General features: G+C 43.1%; 1 protein-coding gene across 1 annotated transcript in view; it reads left to right on the forward strand.

The window, feature by feature from the left end:
• Positions 1-18,679, forward strand: part of LOC137373161 (di-N-acetylchitobiase-like) — a 57,296-nt gene that overhangs the window by 25,046 nt on the left and 13,571 nt on the right. The window contains exon 4 of the mRNA XM_068038020.1: positions 11,512-11,708. Within this exon, the coding sequence (XP_067894121.1) occupies positions 11,512-11,708 (197 nt within the window). The remainder of the gene's footprint in view (positions 1-11,511; positions 11,709-18,679) is intronic.

Here is an 18,679-nt window from a genome sequence, read left to right on the forward strand (position 1 = left end):
CATCCTCCAGTCTGAAAAACAGCCATTTACCATGACTCCCTGTTTTCTGTCCTAAAGCCAATTTTTTTATCCAAGCTGACACTAACCCTCCTATTTGAAGAGGCTCAATTTTGTTAACCAGCCTTATATGTGATACTTTGGCAAAGGCTTTCATACAATCAATATCGACAACATCCATTGCTTCCTCTTCATCAAATTTCTCTGATACTTCATCAAAAAATTCAATTCGATTCATCAAGCACAATCTGCCTTTTATAAATCCTTGCTGGCTCTCCTTAATTAATTCAAACCTCTCCAAGTGCCTGTTGATATTTTCCCTGATTACTGTTACTAATACCTTACCCACCACAAATGTTCAACTGACCGGCCTGTAATTACGAGGAATGTCCTTACACCATTTCTGGAATAATGGTGTCACATTTCCCATTCTCCAATCCTCTGGCACCTCCCCTGTATCTAGGGAAGATTGGAAGATTATGGCAAACCCTTCCACTATCTTCCACTCCCACTGCTTTTCACAACCTGGGATGCAAGCCAACTGGATCAGGTGACTTCTTTACGCTAACCATAGCCAGGCTTTCCAGAACATCCTGCCTATCAACTTTCACCTTATCCTTCACCTCTACCATCTCCGCTTCACATGGGATTGGAGGTATTATAATGGCATGGATTGAGAACTGATTAATGAATGGAAAACAGACAGCAGGAATAAGCAGTGGCAGACTGTGACTAGTGGGGTACCGCAAGGATCAGTGCTTGGGCCCCAGCTACTCACAATCTGCCACCTTCAACAATTTGTGCACATATACCCCAGGTCTCTCCGCTCCATTAGAATTCTACCCTTTATTTTTAATTTTCTTTCCTCATTCTTCCTACCAAAATGAACACGTCATACTTCTCTGCATTAAATTTCATCTACCACATATCCGCCTATTCCACCAGCCTGTGTAATTCCTCTTGAAGTCTATTACTATCCACCTCACAGTTCACAATATTTCTGAGGTGACCATTGCTCTGCTTATTTCCTTTGGCACATCTACTCTATACTTTTTATATTCAGCCTGATTCTGCCCTGTATGATCAAGCTGACATTTGTCATATGCCCCCTTTTTCAGATTCATCCTGCTCTCTAACACCTTTCTAATCCTGGGAGCTCTGGAATTTGTTACCCTCACTTTCCCCTTGTGGGAATGTTCCTAAACTGTGTTTGAACCATCTCCTCTTCAAAGGCCACAATTGCTCCATTATATTTCTGTCTGCCAGTCTTTGACTCCAATTTGAAAACGAGTTTCTATAGATATTTTAAAAAGAAAAGAGTCAACAAAGTGTGTGTTGGTACTATAGAAAGTGCATCTGGGGAATTAATAATTGATAATTAGGAGATGGCAGATGAATTGAACAGATATTTTGCATCGGTCTTCACTATTGAGGATACAGGTAACATCCCAGTATTAACTGAAAGTCAGGAAATGGGAGAGAGGAAGGAACTCAAGAAAATTACAATCACCAGGGAAGTGATACAGAGCAAATTGTTGGAGCTGTGGGCTGACAAGTCCCCGGGCCCTGATGGACTTCATCCTAGGGTCATAAATAAAGTGGCTAGTGAGATGTGTTAATTTTAATTTTCCAAAATTCCCTAGATTCAGGGAAGGTTCCGTTAGATTGGAAAATAGCATAAGTAACACCTTTATTCACATGGGATTGGAGGTATTATAATGGCATGGATTGAGAATTGATTAATGTTTGGAAAACAGAGAGTAGGAATAAGAGACAATGTTTTCTAAGCAGATGTTGTGGCTACTCTGTCTCCAGCAAGATCCCACAATTAGGAAATTAGATAATGGACCAGTTTGATATTTTGGTGGTGTTGGGTGAGGGATGTTTGTTACCCAGGACAGCACGAGAACTCCCTGCTCTTCTTCACATTGTGCCCACGTGGTCTTCTATACCCACCTGAACAGGCTGGTGGAACATTTATTTATATCTCATCTGAAACACAGCAGATTCACCAATGCAGCACTCCCTCAGTACTGCCCTTATGTGTCAATTGCTGGAGTAAACCCAAAAACTTCCAAAACAGAGGGTAGAGAGATAGAGAGAGAGCGTGTTCCCACTGAGTCAAGCTGACAAGATAAAGTGACCATTTCTTTCTTTCTTTTGGGCCTCCTTATCTCGAGAGACAATGGATACGCGCCTGGAGGTGGTCAGTGGTTTGTGAAGCAGCGCCTGGAGTGGCTATAAAGGCCAATTCTGGAGTGACAGGCTCTTCCACAGGTGCTGCAGAGAAATTTGTTTGTTGGGGCTGTTGCACAGTTGGCTCTCCCCTTGCGCCTCTGTCTTTTTTCCTGCCAACTACTAAGTCTCTTCGACTCGCCACAATTTAGCCCTGTCTTTATGGCTGCCCGCCAGCTCTGGCGAATGCTGGCAACTGACTCCCACGACTTGTGATCAATGTCACACGATTTCATGTCGCGTTTGCAGACGTCTTTATAACGGAGACATGGACGGCCGGTGGGTCTGATACCAGTGGCGAGCTCGCTGTACAATGTGTCTTTGGGGATCCTGCCATCTTCCATGCGGCTCACATGGCCAAGCCATCTCAAGCGCCGCTGACTCAGTAGTGTGTATAAGCTGGGGGTGTTGGCCGCTTCAAGGACTTCTGTGTTGGAGATATAGTCCTGCCACCTGATGCCAAGTATTCTCCGAAGGCAGCGAAGATGGAATGAATTGAGACGTCGCTCTTGGCTGGCATACGTTGTCCAGGCCTCGCTGCCGTAGAGCAAGGTACTGAGGACACAGGCCTGATACACTCGGACTTTTGTGTTCCGTGTCAGTGCGCCATTTTCCCACACTCTCTTGGCCAGTCTGGACATAGCAGTGGAAGCCTTACCCATGCGCTTGTTGATTTCTGCATCTAGAGACAGGTTACAGTTGATAGTTGAGCCTAGGTAGGTGAACTCTTGAACCACTTCCAGAGCGTGGTCGCCAATATTGATGGATGGAGCATTTCTGACATCCTGCCCCATGATGTTCGTTTTCTTGAGGCTGATGGTTAGGCCAAATTCATTGCAGGCAGACGCAAACCTGTCGATGAGACTCTGCAGGCATTCTTCAGTGTGAGATGTTAAAGCAGCATCGTCAGCAAAGAGGAGTTCTCTGATGAGGACTTTCCGTACTTTGGACTTCGCTCTTAGACGGGCAAGGTTGAACAACCTGCCCCCTGATCTTGTGTGGAGGAAAATTCCTTCTTCAGAGGATTTGAACGCATGTGAAAGCAGCAGGGAGAAGAAAATCCCAAAAAGTGTGGGTGCGAGAACACAGCCCTGTTTCACACCACTCAGGATAGGAAAGGGCTCTGATGAGGAGCCACCATGTTGAATTGTGCCTTTCATATTGTCATGGAATGAGGTGATGATACTTAGTAGCTTTGGTGGACATCCGATCTTTTCTAGTAGTCTGAAGAGACCACGTCTGCTGACGAGGTCAAAGGCTTTGGTGAGATCAATGAAAGCAATGTAGAGGGGCATCTGTTGTTCACGGCATTTCTCCTGTATCTGACGAAGGGAGAACAGCATGTCAATAGTCGATCTCTCTGCACGAAAGCCACACTGTGCCTCAGGGTAGACGCGCTCGGCCAGCTTCTGGAGCCTGTTCAGAGCGACTCGAGCAAAGACTTTCCCCACTATGCTGAGCAGGGAGATTCCACGGTAGTTGTTGCAGTCACCGCGGTCACCTTTGTTTTTATAGAGGGTGATGATGTTGGCATCGCACATGTCCTGGGGTACTGCTCCCTCGTCCCAGCACATGCATAGCAGTTCATGTAGTGCTGAGAGTATAGCAGGCTTGGCACTCTTGATTATTTCAGAGGTAATGCTGTCCTTCCCAGGGGCTTTTCCGCTGGCTAGGGAATCAATGGCATCACTGAGTTCCGATTTGGTTGGCTGTATGTCCAGCTCATCCATGACTGGTAGAGGCTGGGCTGCATTGAGGGCGGTCTCAGTGACAGCATTCTCCCTGGAGTACAGTTCTAGGTAGTGCTCAACCCAGCGGTCCATCTGTTTGCGTTGGTCAGTGATTATGTCCCCCGATTTAGATTTGAGGGGGGTGATCTTCTTGATGGTTGGCCCAAGAGCTCTCTTCATGCCATCATACATTCCTCTGATGTTTCCGGTGTCTGAGGCCAGCTGAATATGGCTGCATAGGTGTTGCCAGTAGTCGTTTGCGCAACGCCTAGCTGTTCTTTGTGCAGTACTTCTGGCTGCTTTAAGTGCTGCGGATGTTAAATCGCTGGGGGCTTTCTTGTAGTTCAAAAGTGCAATGCGCTTAGCGGCTATGACAGGTTCCAGCTCTTCATTATGAGATTGAAACCAGTCTGCATTTCTCTTCGCACTTTTGCCGTAGGTGGTCAAAGCTGACTCATAGATGGCGTCTCTGATGTGGGCCCACTTGGTCTCAGCATCCCCTGTGGGAGTGTTTTGAAGGGCTGTTACAAGTGAATTTAGAAATTTTTGTAACAGCTGTGGGTGAGAAATTCTGCTCGTGTTGATGCGCGGGTGGCCCTTCTGCTTGGAATGATGCAACTTCTTTGGTCTGAGTGACCATAAGCACAGGCAAACAGGTCAGTTTTGAGGCAGCTTGAGAAGGTAAGAGAAATAGCAAAGTAACAAAGGTAGAAGATTCTAGATTCTTGTTTTCAAGGCAGTAACAGCTGAAAGATCTGCCACTGATGGTGGAAGAGGAGAAATCTCATCAGGCCAGAGTCAGAAGAGTGGAACGTGTGCGCTGGACTGAGGCTTGGCACACAATAGGGTAAGACTTTCAGTAAAGTGCATTCTGCTTTCTAATTCTGGCTTCAATGACATACTGCTGTTGTGACATTTAATAAATGTTCTGCTTATCTATTTATCGGTTATTAAAATCAAAATATCTTGTCATCTGGAGTTAGGGAGGACGTCCAAAAGCAAGACCTCAAAGGTTGTAATCTCTGGATTACTCCCTTTGTCACACATGAAGGAAAATCGACATCGGAGGAGAGGGCAATTAATGTGTGGCTAGAAACATGGTGCAGGAGGGAGGGCTTCAGATTCCTGAGAGATTGGGAATTCTGTGGCAGGAGGGACCTCTTCTAGATGGACAGATTACACCTGAATAGAGCTGGGAACAAGATCCTTGCTGGCAGGTGTGGGGAAAATGTTATACTAATTTGGCAGGAGTTGGTACCAAGATGCAGAATTAAAAGTAGAAACAAGGTGTATCTTTTGTTAGGGTGGGAGTGCGTGTAAATATACAAAGTGTGGTTAATAAAGTTGGTGAGCTGCACGCACAAACAGCCATGTGGAAATATGATGTAGTCGTGATAACTGGATCAAAAAAGGGGAGAATTGGATGCTTAATATTCCTGGGTACAAGATATTCAAGGAAGATAGGGAAGGAAAAAGAGGAAGGATAGCAATTTTAATTCAGGGAATAATACAAAGAAAGAGACAATGTCATTGAGAGGTCAAACACAGAATCAATCTGGTTGGAATTTGGAAATAATACATGAGCTGTTACACTACCTGCTGTATTTAACACCATATTAAAGAGTGGGAAGGAGATGAAGGAGCAGATTTGCAAAGATATTACAGAGAGGTAAGGAACTGCAGAGTAGTGATAACAGGAGACTTTAATTACCTCAACATTGAATGGGCAGTGATTGTGTTAAGGGCAGAGAAGGGAAGGAATTTCTCAAATGTGTTCAGGGAACATTCCCGATCAGAATCTATCATGCCCAATGAGGAAGGAGGCATTGCTGGGAATGAAGTTGTTCAAATAGGGAATATTAGAGTCAGGGAGAACCTGGAGAATAATGATCATAGAATCAGACCAATTAGATTAGAACAAAGACAAGGAGCAGACTAGAATAAAAATACTTAACTGGAGAAGGGATAATTTCAGTGAATTGAAGAGGGATCTGGCCTGTATAAATACAAACATATGAACATACAAACATACGAATTAGGAGCAGAATTAGGCCACTCGGCCCCTCGAGCCTGCTCCGCCATTCAATAGGTTCATAGCTGAACTGATTACTCCACATTTCCACCTACCCCCGATAACATTCCACCCCTTGCTTATCAAGAATCTATCTACCTCTGCCTTAAACATATTCAAAGACTCTGCTTCCACCGGCTCTTGAGGAAGAAAATTCCAAAGACTCACGACCCCCCCGAGAGAAAATAATTTCTCCTCATCTCTGTCTTAAATGGGCGACCCCTTATTTTTAAACAGTGACCCCTAGTTCTAGATTCTCCCACAAGGGGAAACATCCTTTCCACATCCACCCTGTCAAGACCCCTCAGGATATGTTTCAATCAAGTCACCTTGTATTCTTCTAAATTCCGGCAGATACTAACCTAGCCTGTCTACTCTTACCTCGTAAGACAGCCCGCCCATTCCAGGTATTAGTCTAGTAAACCTGCTCTGTACTGCCTCCAATGCGTTTACATCCTTCCTTAAATAAGGAGACCAGTACTGTACACAGTACTCCCGATCTGGTCTCACCAATGCCCTGTATAGCTGAAGCATAACCTCCCTACTTTTGTATTCAATTCCCCTCACGATAAACAATAACATTCTCCGAGCTTCGCTAATTACATGCTTGTACCTGCATACTAATCTTTTGCAATTCATGCTCTAGGACACCCAGATCCCTATGCATCTCAGAGCTCCGCAATCTCTCACCATTTAGATAATATGCCTCTTTTATATTCTTCCTGCCAAAGTGGACAATTTCCCACTTTCCCACATTATACTCCATTTGCCAGATCTTTGCCCACTCACTTAACCTATCTATATCCCTTTGTAGCCCCTTGATGTCCTCTTCACAACTTACTTTCCTACCTATCTTTGTGTCATCAGCAAATTTAGCAACCATTCCTTCGGTCCCTTCATCTAAGTCAGTTACATAAATTGTAAAAAGTTGGGACTCCAGCACAGATCCCTGTGGCACACCACTCGTTACATCTTGCCAACCAGAAAATTGCCCATTTATGCCTCCTCTCCATTTTCTGTTAGCTAGCCAATCTTCTATCCATACCAATATGTTACTCCCTACACCATGAGCTTTTATTTTCTGCAATAACCTTTGATGTGGCACCTTATCAAATGCCTTCTGGAAATCTAAGTACAATACATCCACCAGTTCCCCTTTATCCACAGCACATGTAACTCCCTCAAAGAACTGAAATAAATTAGTTAAACATGATTTCCCTTTCACAAAACCATGTTGATTCTGCCTGATTACCTTGAATTTTTCGAAATGGCCTGCTATACCGTCTTTAATAATAGTTTCTAATATTTTCCCTATGGCAGATATTAAGCTAATTGGCCTGCAGTTTCCTGCTACCCTCCCTTTTTGAATAAAGTCTTGTTACAACCAAGGTGGGAGTAATGTACTGTTAATTCAGTCCCACTACTCCACAGGTCACAGAATATTAGTAAAGTTTCCCACCTACCAGAAATTAGCCAAATTAAACTCTTTATATATCCCCGAGAATAAAGCACACCAAACCAGATTTCTTTAAGCAACAACAAAATTAACTCTTTATTCATAAACTAAACCTTAAACAATAATGAGATAAATCTATTTATATATATAAAAGATTTATAACTTCTTAGTCTTCCTAACCCTTGTGCACACACACATACATTCGAAAACCGGTTAACTGGGGAAAAAGGCTTTTTGGTGTTAAACTGTTTCTTCGGAATAATAAAATAGTTAGTGATCATGGTCTGGTAGGATATTTCTGGATTAGTGAGGTGTCCCAGAGTCGAATAGTCAGATGCTATTCGAAGTCTCTCATGAGTTTGATGAATTTGATGAACATCTGTGATGGGTAGGCATTCAAGGCAGTTCGTCTGCAACAGGCTTCACACAGATCTGTCACCAAAAGGAGTAGCAACAGGTCTACTTAAATTTTAAAGTAGCAGGCTAGCAATAGAAGCTTTCTTGAGATTTCAGGATCTCAGAAGAATACGAGTAACAGGAATCATTCTTGAAGCAGAGATTTCCTAGAGATTGCAGGCAATATGAGTTTGCAACCATTAACAATGCAGGCCTTCCTCTCCGCAAAGGAGCCTTTCTCCACAGAGAGCAGCAATTCCTCATGTATCTTATTCTCAACCTCTACTCTCACTTTGGTTTTTGTGTCTGATTTTACAGCTGCTGTAAAAGCTACAGCCTGGTCTACTGTACTCTCAGTCAGTGCCCCTTTCTCTGCATTATCTTTCTGTACCCCAGCAAGTCCCATGGTTTAGCTAACCACTTCCAGCATTCTGAACGAAGATGTTTCATCTTGTGACAATGATAACACTTTGGTTTGCAGACCTCACTTCTACCCTCAGCACCTCTCTGTCTGGCCTGAGGAGAGGATCCTGGGGTGTTCCCAGCTGCTCCTTCTTGTCCCCAACTACTTGCCTTCCTTTCACTCTCCCACTTTCTATCCATCTCATGTTGTAGGGGTGATGGACAAAGGGTTTTGGCTTATTCACAAGCACAAAATCATCAAGTGATTTCTGCTGCTTGTCTGACTTTTGAAACTTTTAGGTTCTCCACATGAGTTCTCACTACTGGAGGAATTGAATTTGTAAACTGTTCCAAGAGAATCAGTTCTCGAAGGTTCTCATATGTGGTTTCCATCTTTAATGCCCGTATCCAACAATCAAAATTAATTTGCTTCACTCTCTCAAATTCTACATAAATCTGCCTGGCCAACCAGCCAATCTACATAAGTTCCAAAACTTTTATCGGTAAGCTTCAGGGTCTAACTCCAACGCACCGAGAAAAACTTTTTTTTCCATCTCATAATCTGCAGAAGCCTCTTCAGGAAGTATGGCATAAACTTCATGATCTCTGCCTATCAACCTGCTTTGCATAAGCAGTGTCCAGCTTTCCTTTGGCCATTTTATTTGTTTGGCTATTTTTCAAGAGAAATTAAAAGTGCCTCTACGTTCCTTTCCTCAAACTTCAGGAGAGCTTGTATAAATGTAAACAGCTTTTTGCTGGGTCCTGGGTTGGGTTCAGATTCTTCCTGACCAGAATTTTTCCTGGAGTCAAGTCTACATCTTTGTCTTAGTTCCATCTCTTTTAACCTAAATTCCCTCTCTCCTCTTTCATTTTCTCTCTGAAGTTCAGGTTTTCTTATTGCTTTTTTTTTTCCTGTTGACGTTTTCTCATTTCTTTTTCAGCCTCAAGTTGTTTCATTTGTAATTGAATTCTAGCCTATTCAACTGCATCACCCTCTGACTTACTATTTTCTTGTTTATGTTTAGAGATACAGCACTGAAACAGGCCCTTCGGCCCACCGAGTCTGTGCCGACCATCAACCACCCATTTATACTAATCCTACATTAATCCCATATTCCTACCACATCCCCACCTGTCCCTATATTTCCCTACCACCTACCTATATTAGTGGCAATTTATAATGGCCAATTTACCTACCAACCTGCAAGTCCTTTGGCTTGTGGGAGGAAACCGGAGCACCCGGAGGAAACCCATGCAGACACAGGGAGAACTTGCAAACTCCACACAGGCAGTACCTGGAATTGAACCCGGGTCCCTGGAGCTGTGAGGCTGCAGTGCTAATCACTGCACCACTGTGCCGTCTTCTCGTAATTTTAAATATTGAGCTATTACATCAACTATCTCTGCTTTTTTAGCACCTGATTTCAATTCAAACCCCAATTGTGCTGCCAACTTTTTTAGTTTAATCTTGGTTAAAGTTTTCAATCACTGAGGGGCATATTCGCCTTTCCCAGAAAGACTGCGGCAACTGCTAATGCCATTCTGATGGTATAGCCTGTCCCTGATTATACAAGAAACCCTGGTTCCCTTTTTTTCTCTTTCAATTATTTTTCCCTTACAACTAACATAATTAGTGTTGGAACTATCCCTTCAAGAGCCCCCAATTAATGTGTCATGACCAAGGCGGGAGTGATGTACTGTTAATTCAGTCCCACTACTTCACAGGTCACAGCATATTAGTAAAGTTTTTCACCCACTGGAAATTAGCTGAATTCAGCACTTTATTTATCCTCCAGAATAAAGCACATCAAACCAGGTTTCTTTACACAATAATAAAATTAACTATTTATTAATAAACTAAATGTTAAACAATAATGAGATAAATCTATACATATATACAAACGATTTATTACTTCTTCCTAACCCTCATGCAGACACACATATGTTGGAAAACTGGTCAGCTGGGGAAAAAGACTTTTTGGCAACTGTTTCTTAGCAATAATAAAATCAATGGTGGTCACAGTCTGATAGGATATTTCCAGATTGGTGAGGTGTCCCAGAGATGAATAGTCAGATGCCACTCAAAGTCTTTCCAGGCAAGCTTGATGAACAGTCAGTGATGGGTTGACATTCAAGGCAATTCTTCTGCAGCAGGTGTCACACAAATCTGTCAGCAAAAGGTATAGCAACAGGTCTTCTTATATATTAAAGTAGCAGTCTAGCAATAGAAGCTTTCTTGAGATTTCAAGATCTCCTAAAAACAAAAGCACAGGAATCACTCTTGAGGCAGAGGTTTCCTAGACACTGGAGGCAATAGGTGTTTGCTACATTTAACAATGCAGCGCTCCCTCTCAGCAAAGGAACCTTTCTCCACAGAGAGCAGCAACTCCTCTTTCTCTGGGTCTTTTCCTCTCCAGTGATCTTGTTCCCTCCAGGCAGAACTCAGTCACAACTCAAATGTAGACTTTCTTTTTTCAAGAGATGCAAGCCTTCTTTTCAGGGAGTGGTCTTTTTCTGTTCTGCAAAAAGCACAGGTCCCAGCCAGTTTGTTCTGTCTCCTGCCTGCCCAGCACTGGTCTTTCTCAAAGCAAAAGTGAAACTGAACTCTTAACAATAAGTCATGCGACCTGTCAGTTCCCTTGCTGATGAGTTGTTTGGAAACAAGTTGTCTTGCAGTCTGTGCCCCACCCAGTTCAGCATTCAATGTTCTCAGAGACTTTTTTTTTTCTCTCAGTCTTTCAAGACACAGAACACCAAGTTTTCTTTTTAAAACCAAAGAACTTGGAACACACTTCAAAAATAATGAATAAGAATATAAGAATGTAAGAAATAGGAGCAGGAGCCGGCCATTCGGCCCCTCAAGCCTGCCCCACCATTCAATAAGATCATGGATGATCTGTCCCAGACCTCAACTCCTCTTTCGTGCCAGCTCCTCATAGCCCTTAACTCCCCGATATTTCAAAAATTTATCTTCCTCCTCTTTAAATACTTTCAGTGATCTAGCCTCCACAACTTCAGGGGTAGAGAATTCCAGACATTCCATAATGAATATGAAGCATGTAAGGACATCCTGAGGATGTGGAAGGCACTAGGTAAATGCAAGTTCTAGCTAAATCTTCCTCTCCCACTTTCTACTTGATGCTGCCAGTTCTGTTTGTAAAGTGTTTTGGGACTGTCTGTTCTGTGAAAAAAGCTGTAGTTGTTATTTCTTCATGCTTCACCAGATTTAATACAACGAAACTACTTGACTGACAGTAGACGACGAGCGAATTGGATCGCATTTATTGTGGATTATTCAAAATTACTGTATCTGGATGGAATTAATTTGGATCTGCAAAGCACTACTTCAAATTATAGTGCACTACCTCAGGCGCTCAGGGAAGTCACAAACATGTTCCACAAGAAAATACCAGGATCTCAGGTAAAAGCCATCTTTTTAAAAATAGGGACAAGCAATTTAGTTCCACTTAATTATAAAGAAACATGGATAGTTTCCTGGATAAGTAAATTGAAATGAAGATTTCTAGCTGTTGTTTATCAGAGCATCAACTTGTTACGAGACTGTTTGGACCAGAGCTGAGAAAAGACATTTGAGTTTGAATCAGCTGAATCTGAATCTGTAGCAGACTTGGTGATGCAGAACATGTAGCCCAGAATTATACAAGTGTATTGAGGCCCAGATTCTCGTGATGGCATTTTTCAAACTGTAATTATGACACAAGTGGAAGAATGATACAGTGCAGAAGGAGTCCATTTGGCCCATCGTGTTTGTGCTGGCTGACTAAAAGAGCAACTCACTTAGTCCCATTCCTCTGCCAATTCCCTGTCGCTCTGCAAATTTTATCTCTTCAGTTAATTATCCAATTCTCTTTACAAGGCCTTAATTGAATCTGCCTCCACCACACACTCGAGCAGTACATTCCTGATCCTAACAAGTCGCTGTGTGAAAAAGTTTTCCCTCATGTCGCTGTTGCTTCTTTTTCCAATCCCCTTAAATTGATGTCCTCTGGTTCTCAATCCTTCCACCAATGGGAACAGTTTCTCTGTATCTACGCTGTCCATGTCCCTCATGATTTTGGACACCTAGGAACTTAAAACATATGAACACATAAATTAGGAGCAGAAGGAGGCCATTCAGCCCCTTGATCCTGCTTCCCCACTCAATAAACTCATGGCTGATCTGTTTGTGTTTCGAATTCCACACTCCCATATAACCTTTGATTCCCTTGCCTAACAAGAATCTATCTACCTCCGCCTTAAAGATATTTAATATCCCCGCCTCCACCACCTTCTGACGCAGAGAGTTCCAAAGTTGCACAACCCTCTGAGAGAAAAAATTTCTCCTCATCTCTGTCCTAAAAGAGCGACCCCTAATTTTTAAATAGTGCCCCCTAGTTCTGGACTCATCCACAAGAGGAAACATCCTCTCCACATCCACCTTGTCAAGACCGTTCAGGATCTTATATACTTCAATAAAGTCTCCCATCACTCTTCTAAACTCCAGTGAAAACAAGCCTAGTCTGTCCAACCTTTCCTTGTAAGCCAACCCGCTCATTCCAGGTATCAATCTAGTAAACCTCCTCTGATCATACTTCAACATATTTACATCCTTCCTTAAATAAGGAGACAGTATTCGAGATGTGGTCTCACCAATGCCCTGTATAAGTGAAGCATAACATCCTTACTTTTATTTTCAATTCCTCTCATAATAAAGGGGAGCATTCCATTAGCCTTCTTTAATACCTGCTGTTGCTGCATACTAACCTTTTGTGACTCATGCACTAGAACACCTAGATCCCTCTGCACCTTGGAATTTTGCAGTCATTCTCCATTTAAGTAGCATTCAGCTTTTTTATTCTTCCTGCCAAGCTGAACAACTTTACATTTTTCCACATTATATTCCAGCTGCCAGATTTTTGCCCACACATTCTACCCATCTATATCAGTCTGCAGCCTCCTTATGTCCTCTTCATAACTTTCCTACCTATCTTTGTGTCATCTGCAAATTTAGCTACCATGCCGTCGCTCCCTTCATCTAAGACATTGATATAAATTATAAAAAGTTGTGGCCCCAACACAGATCCTTGCGGGATACCACTCATCACATCCTGCCAATCAGAAAAGGATTCATTTCTGCATACACTCTGTTTTCTGCCAGTCAGCCAATCTTCTATCCATGCTAATATGTTACCCCCTACACCTGAGCTCCTACTTTGTGCAATAACCTCTATGTGGCACCTTGTCAAATGCTTTCTGGAAATCCAAGTACAGTACGTCAACGGGTTCCCCTTTATCCATAGCACATGTCACTCCATCAAAGAACTCCAATAAATTGATGAAATATGATTTTCCCTTTCAGAAAACCATGCTGACCATTCCCGATTCCCTTGAGTTTTTCTAAGTGCCCAGTCACAACCTCCTTCATGATCGATTCTAACATCCTCCCACAACAGACGTCAAGCTAACTAGCCGATAACTGACCCCTACCTACTTTCCTCTTAATCTTCTTTTCTCCGAAGAGAACAACCCCAGGTTCTCCAACTTATCAGCAGGAAAGCAGGAAACAACAGGCCAGTTACCTTAACATCTGTCATAGGGAACATGTTAGAAGCTACTATTAAAGATGTTATAGCAGGGCACTTAGAAAAATTCAACATGGTTGCCTTCCCTTATTCTTCCTACAAAAATGAATCTCTTCACACTTTTCTGTATTAACTTCCATCTGCCACTTGTCTACACATGCCACCAGCCTGTCCATCACGATCTGTCTCACAATTCACAGTACTTCCAAGTTTTGTGTAATCTGCATATTTTGAAATTGTGGTCTGTAAACTCAAGTCTAGGTAATTAATATAGAACAAGAAAAGCAGGGGTCCCAACACCAACCCTTGGACCAGTTCGCCTAACATCAGTTGTTGGGAAGATGCTGGAAACTGTTATTAAAGAAGTCTTAACATTGCATTTGGAAACGTATCGTGGGATTAGAACAAGTCAGCATGGGTGTACTAAAGGGAAATCCTGTTTAACAAATTTATTAGAATTTTTTGGGGATGTAACTAGTAGGGTAGATAAAGGGGAACCAGTAGATGTAGTATACCTGGATTTCCAAAAGACATTTGATAAGTTGCCATATAAAACATTAGTAAGCAGGATAAGGGCTCATGATGTTGGAGGTAATATATTAGCATGGATAGAGGATTGGTTAACGGACAGGAAACAGAGAGTGGGCATAAATGGGGCATTTTCAAGTTGGCAGGCAGTGAATAGTGGGGTGCCAGAAGGATCAGTGCTGGGACCTCAGCTATTTACACTGTATAGTAGTGACTTGGATGAAGAGCCAGAGAGCAATGTATCTAAGTTTGCTGGTTATACAAAACTCGTTGGAAAAGTAAACTGTGGGGAGGACAAAGAGAGGTTGCAAAGAGATATAGACAGGTTAAGTAATTGGGCAACAAGATGGAAAATGGAGTATAATGTAGGGAAGTGTGAAGTTGTTCACTTTGGTCGTAAAAATAGAAAAGCAGAATATTTTTTAAAAGGTGTGAAACTGGTGATTGTTAATGTTCAGAGAGACTTGGGTGTACTCGTACAAGGAATACACAAAGTTAACATGCAGGTGCAGCAGGCTATGAGGAAGGCAAATGGCATGTTGGCCTTTATTGAAAGGGGATTGGAGTACAGGAATAAAGAAGTCTTACTAAAATTGTACAGGGCTTTGGTGAGACTGCACCTGGAATATTATGTGCAGTTTTGGTCTCCACATTTAAGAAATGATATACTTGCACTGGAGGCAGTGTAGCGAAGATTTACTAAATTGGTCCCTGGAATGAGGGGATTGTCCTATGATGAGAGGCTGAGTAAATTGAGCCTATATTCTGTGGAGTTTAGGAAAATGAGAGGCGATCTAATTGAGACATACAAGATTCTGAAAGGGCTTGATAGGGTAGAAGCTGAGAGATTGTTTCTGCTGGTCGGGGAATCTAGGCACAGTCTGGGGATCATTCAACCAATCATTCAGCACCGAGATGAGGGGAAATTACTAGTCTCAAAGGGTTGTGAATCTTTGGAATTCTCTACCTCAGAGGGTTGTGGATGCTCCATCATGGAAAACATTTAAAGTTGGGATAGAGAGATTTTTGGTCTTGCAGGGTATCAAGGATATGGGGTGTGGGCAGGAAAGTGGAATTGAAGCCCAAGATCACCCATGATCGTATTGAATGGTAGAGCAGGTTCAATGGGCCATATGGTCCACTGCTCCTATTTCTTGTGTTCTTGTGAACCCCACTATTTACCCTTCTCCAGTCCAAACACAACCGTTCACCACTATGCTCTGTTTCCTGTCACACAGCCAACTTCGTATCCATGCTGCCACTGTCCCTTTTATTCCACGAGCTCTACCTTTGCTGATAAGCCTGTATTATGGCACTTTATTAAATGCCTTTTGGAATTCCATGTACACCACATCAACATCATTACCTTCATCAATCCTCTCAGTTACCTCATTAAAAAACTGAAGGAAATTAGTAAAACATGATTTTCCCTTTAAAAATCCATGCTGGCTTTCCTTAATTAATCCACATTTATGCAAGTAACTATTAATTTTGTCCCAAATTATCATTTCTAAATTTTTTCCCACCACCGATGTTAAACTGACTGGCCTGCAGTTTCTGGATTTGTCCTTACACCCTTTTTTGAATAAGGGTCTAACATTTGGAATTCTCCATTCCTCTAGCACCATCCCTGTATCTAAGGAGGATTGAAAGTTTATGGACAGTACCTCTGCAATTTCTACCCTTACTTCCCTCAGAAAACTTGGATGAATCTCATCCAGTCCTGTTAACTTTAAGTACAACCAGTCTATCTAATACCTCCTCTTTATTAATTTTTAGCCCCTCCAATGTCTCAACTACCTCCTCTTTCACTGTGACTTGAGCAGCACCTTCTTCCTTGGTGAAGACAAATGCAAAATACTCATTTAATATCTCAGCCACGCCCCCTGTCTCCATTCATAAATCCACTTTTATATTCCTAAAAGTCCCGGCTTTTCCTTTTCCCACCCCTCTACTGTTGATATGCCTATAGAAGACTTTTGGGTTCCCTTTTGTGTGAGCTGGCAGTCCCTTCTCATACTCTCTCTTTGCTTCTCTTATTCATTTTTTCACTTTCCCTCTGAACCTTCAATATTCAGCCTGGTTGGCAATTGTATTATCCACCTGAAATCTGTCATATGCACCCATTTTCAGCTTCATCTTATTCTCTATCTCTTTTGTCATCCAGGGAGTTTTTGATTTGTTTGCCCTGCCTTTCCCCTTTGTCTGTACACAAACTATCTCCTCTTTAAAGGCTGCCCATTGTTTCAAAGAACAAAGAACAGTACAGGAACAGGCCATTCAGCCCTCCAAGCCTGCGCCAATCATGATACCTGTCTAAACTAAAACCTTTTGCACTTCCGGGGTCCGTATCCCTCTATTCCCATCTTATTCATATATTTGCCAAGATGCCTCTTAAACGTCGCTATCGCACCTGCTTCCACCACTCCCCCGGCAGCAGGCTCCAGGCACTCACCACCCTCTGTGTAAAGAACTTGCCTCGCACATCCCCTCTAAACTTTGCCCCTCGCACCCTAAACCTATGTCCCCTAGTAACTGACTCTTTTACCCTGGGAAAAAGCCTCTGACTATCCACTCTGTCCATGCCACTCATAACTTTGTAAACCTCTAACATGTCGCCCCTCCACCTCCGTCGTTCCAGTGAAAATAATCCGAGTTTATCCAACCTCTCCTCATAGCTAATACCCTCCAGACCAGGCAACATCCTGGTAAACCTCTTCTGTACCCTCTCCAAAGTCTCCATGTCCTTCTGGTAGTGTGGCGACCAGAATTGTACGCAATATTCCAATATTCTAAGGTTCTGTACAGCTGCAGCGTCACTTGCCAATTTTTATACTCTATGCCCTGACCGATGAAGGCAAGCATGCCGTATGCCTTCGTTGCAGGTTTTCCTGCAAATCTTTGATTTCAATTTATTCATACCGTCATGGAGTCATTTACCACACAGAAGGAAGCCATTCGGCCCATCAAGTCTCCATGAAGCAATCTAGTCAGTCCCAATGCCCTGCTCGATCCCTGTCGTCCTGTACATTTATTTCTTACAAGTGCCCATCCAATTTCCTATTTAAATCATTGATTGTTTCCCCTTCGACCACACTCATGGCAGCGAGTACCAGGTTATTACCACTCGCTGCATAAAACAGTTCTTCCTCACCTTCCCCCTGCATCTCTTACCCAAAACCTTCAATCAGTGTCCTCTCGTCCTTGTACCATTAGTTAATGCGAACAGTTATTCCTAGTCTACCTTATCGAAGCCTGTCATCATCTTGTACTCCTCTATCTCACCTCAATCTGTTTTGCTCCAGATTCCAAACTAACCTTGTAACTTAAATCCCCCATTGCTGGAACCATTCTGATACATCTCCTCTACAGCCTCTCACAGACCCTCACATCCTTCCTAAAGTGTGGTGAACAGAACTGGATGTAATACTTCAATTTGAGCCTAACCAGAGCTTCAGAAATGTTCAACATAACTTCCCTGCTTTTGTACTCAATGCCTCTATCTATGAAGCCCCAGATCCCATATGATTTGCTAACCACTCTCTCAATATGTCCTACCACCCTTAAAGATCGATGCACATGCAGCCCCAGGTCCCTCTCTGTTCCTGCACACTCTTTAGAACTCGGCCATTAAATCTATATTGCTTCACCCTATTTCTTCTGCCAAAATGCATCACCTCACACTAGTCTGTTTTAAATTCCATCTGCCACCTGTCTGCCTATTCTGCTCGCCCAGGGTTGTCCAACATATGACCCGTGGGTCAGGATCCAGCCTGTCAAAGGTTTCCATCCGGCCCACATTCCTCTGTGGAGAGAGAAGCAGAGTTAACGCTTCAGGTCTGTGACCTTGTATCAGAATGGGGACAGAGAGGGGTGAAACAACACAGAGAGGGGGGAACAACACAGAGAGGGGGGATACAACACAGCGAGGGGTGAACAACACAGAGAGGGGGAACAACACAGAGAGGGGGGATACAACACAGCGAGGGGTGAACAACACAGAGAGGGGGAACAACACAGAGAGGGGGGAAACAACACAGAGAGGGCGAAACAACACAGAGAGGGGGGAACAACACAGAGAGGGGGGAACAACACAGAGAGGGGGGAAACAACACAGAGAGGGGGGAACAATACAGAGAGGGGGAACAACACAGAGAGGGGGGAAACAACACAGAGAGGGGGGAAACAACACAGAGAGGGGGGAACAACACAGAGAGGGGGGAAACAACACAGGGAGGGGGGAAACAACACAGAGAGGGGGAACAACACAGAGAGGGGGGAA

Source organism: Heterodontus francisci, chromosome 8, assembly GCF_036365525.1.
Source record: "Heterodontus francisci isolate sHetFra1 chromosome 8, sHetFra1.hap1, whole genome shotgun sequence".
Lineage (NCBI taxonomy): Eukaryota > Metazoa > Chordata > Chondrichthyes > Heterodontiformes > Heterodontidae > Heterodontus > Heterodontus francisci.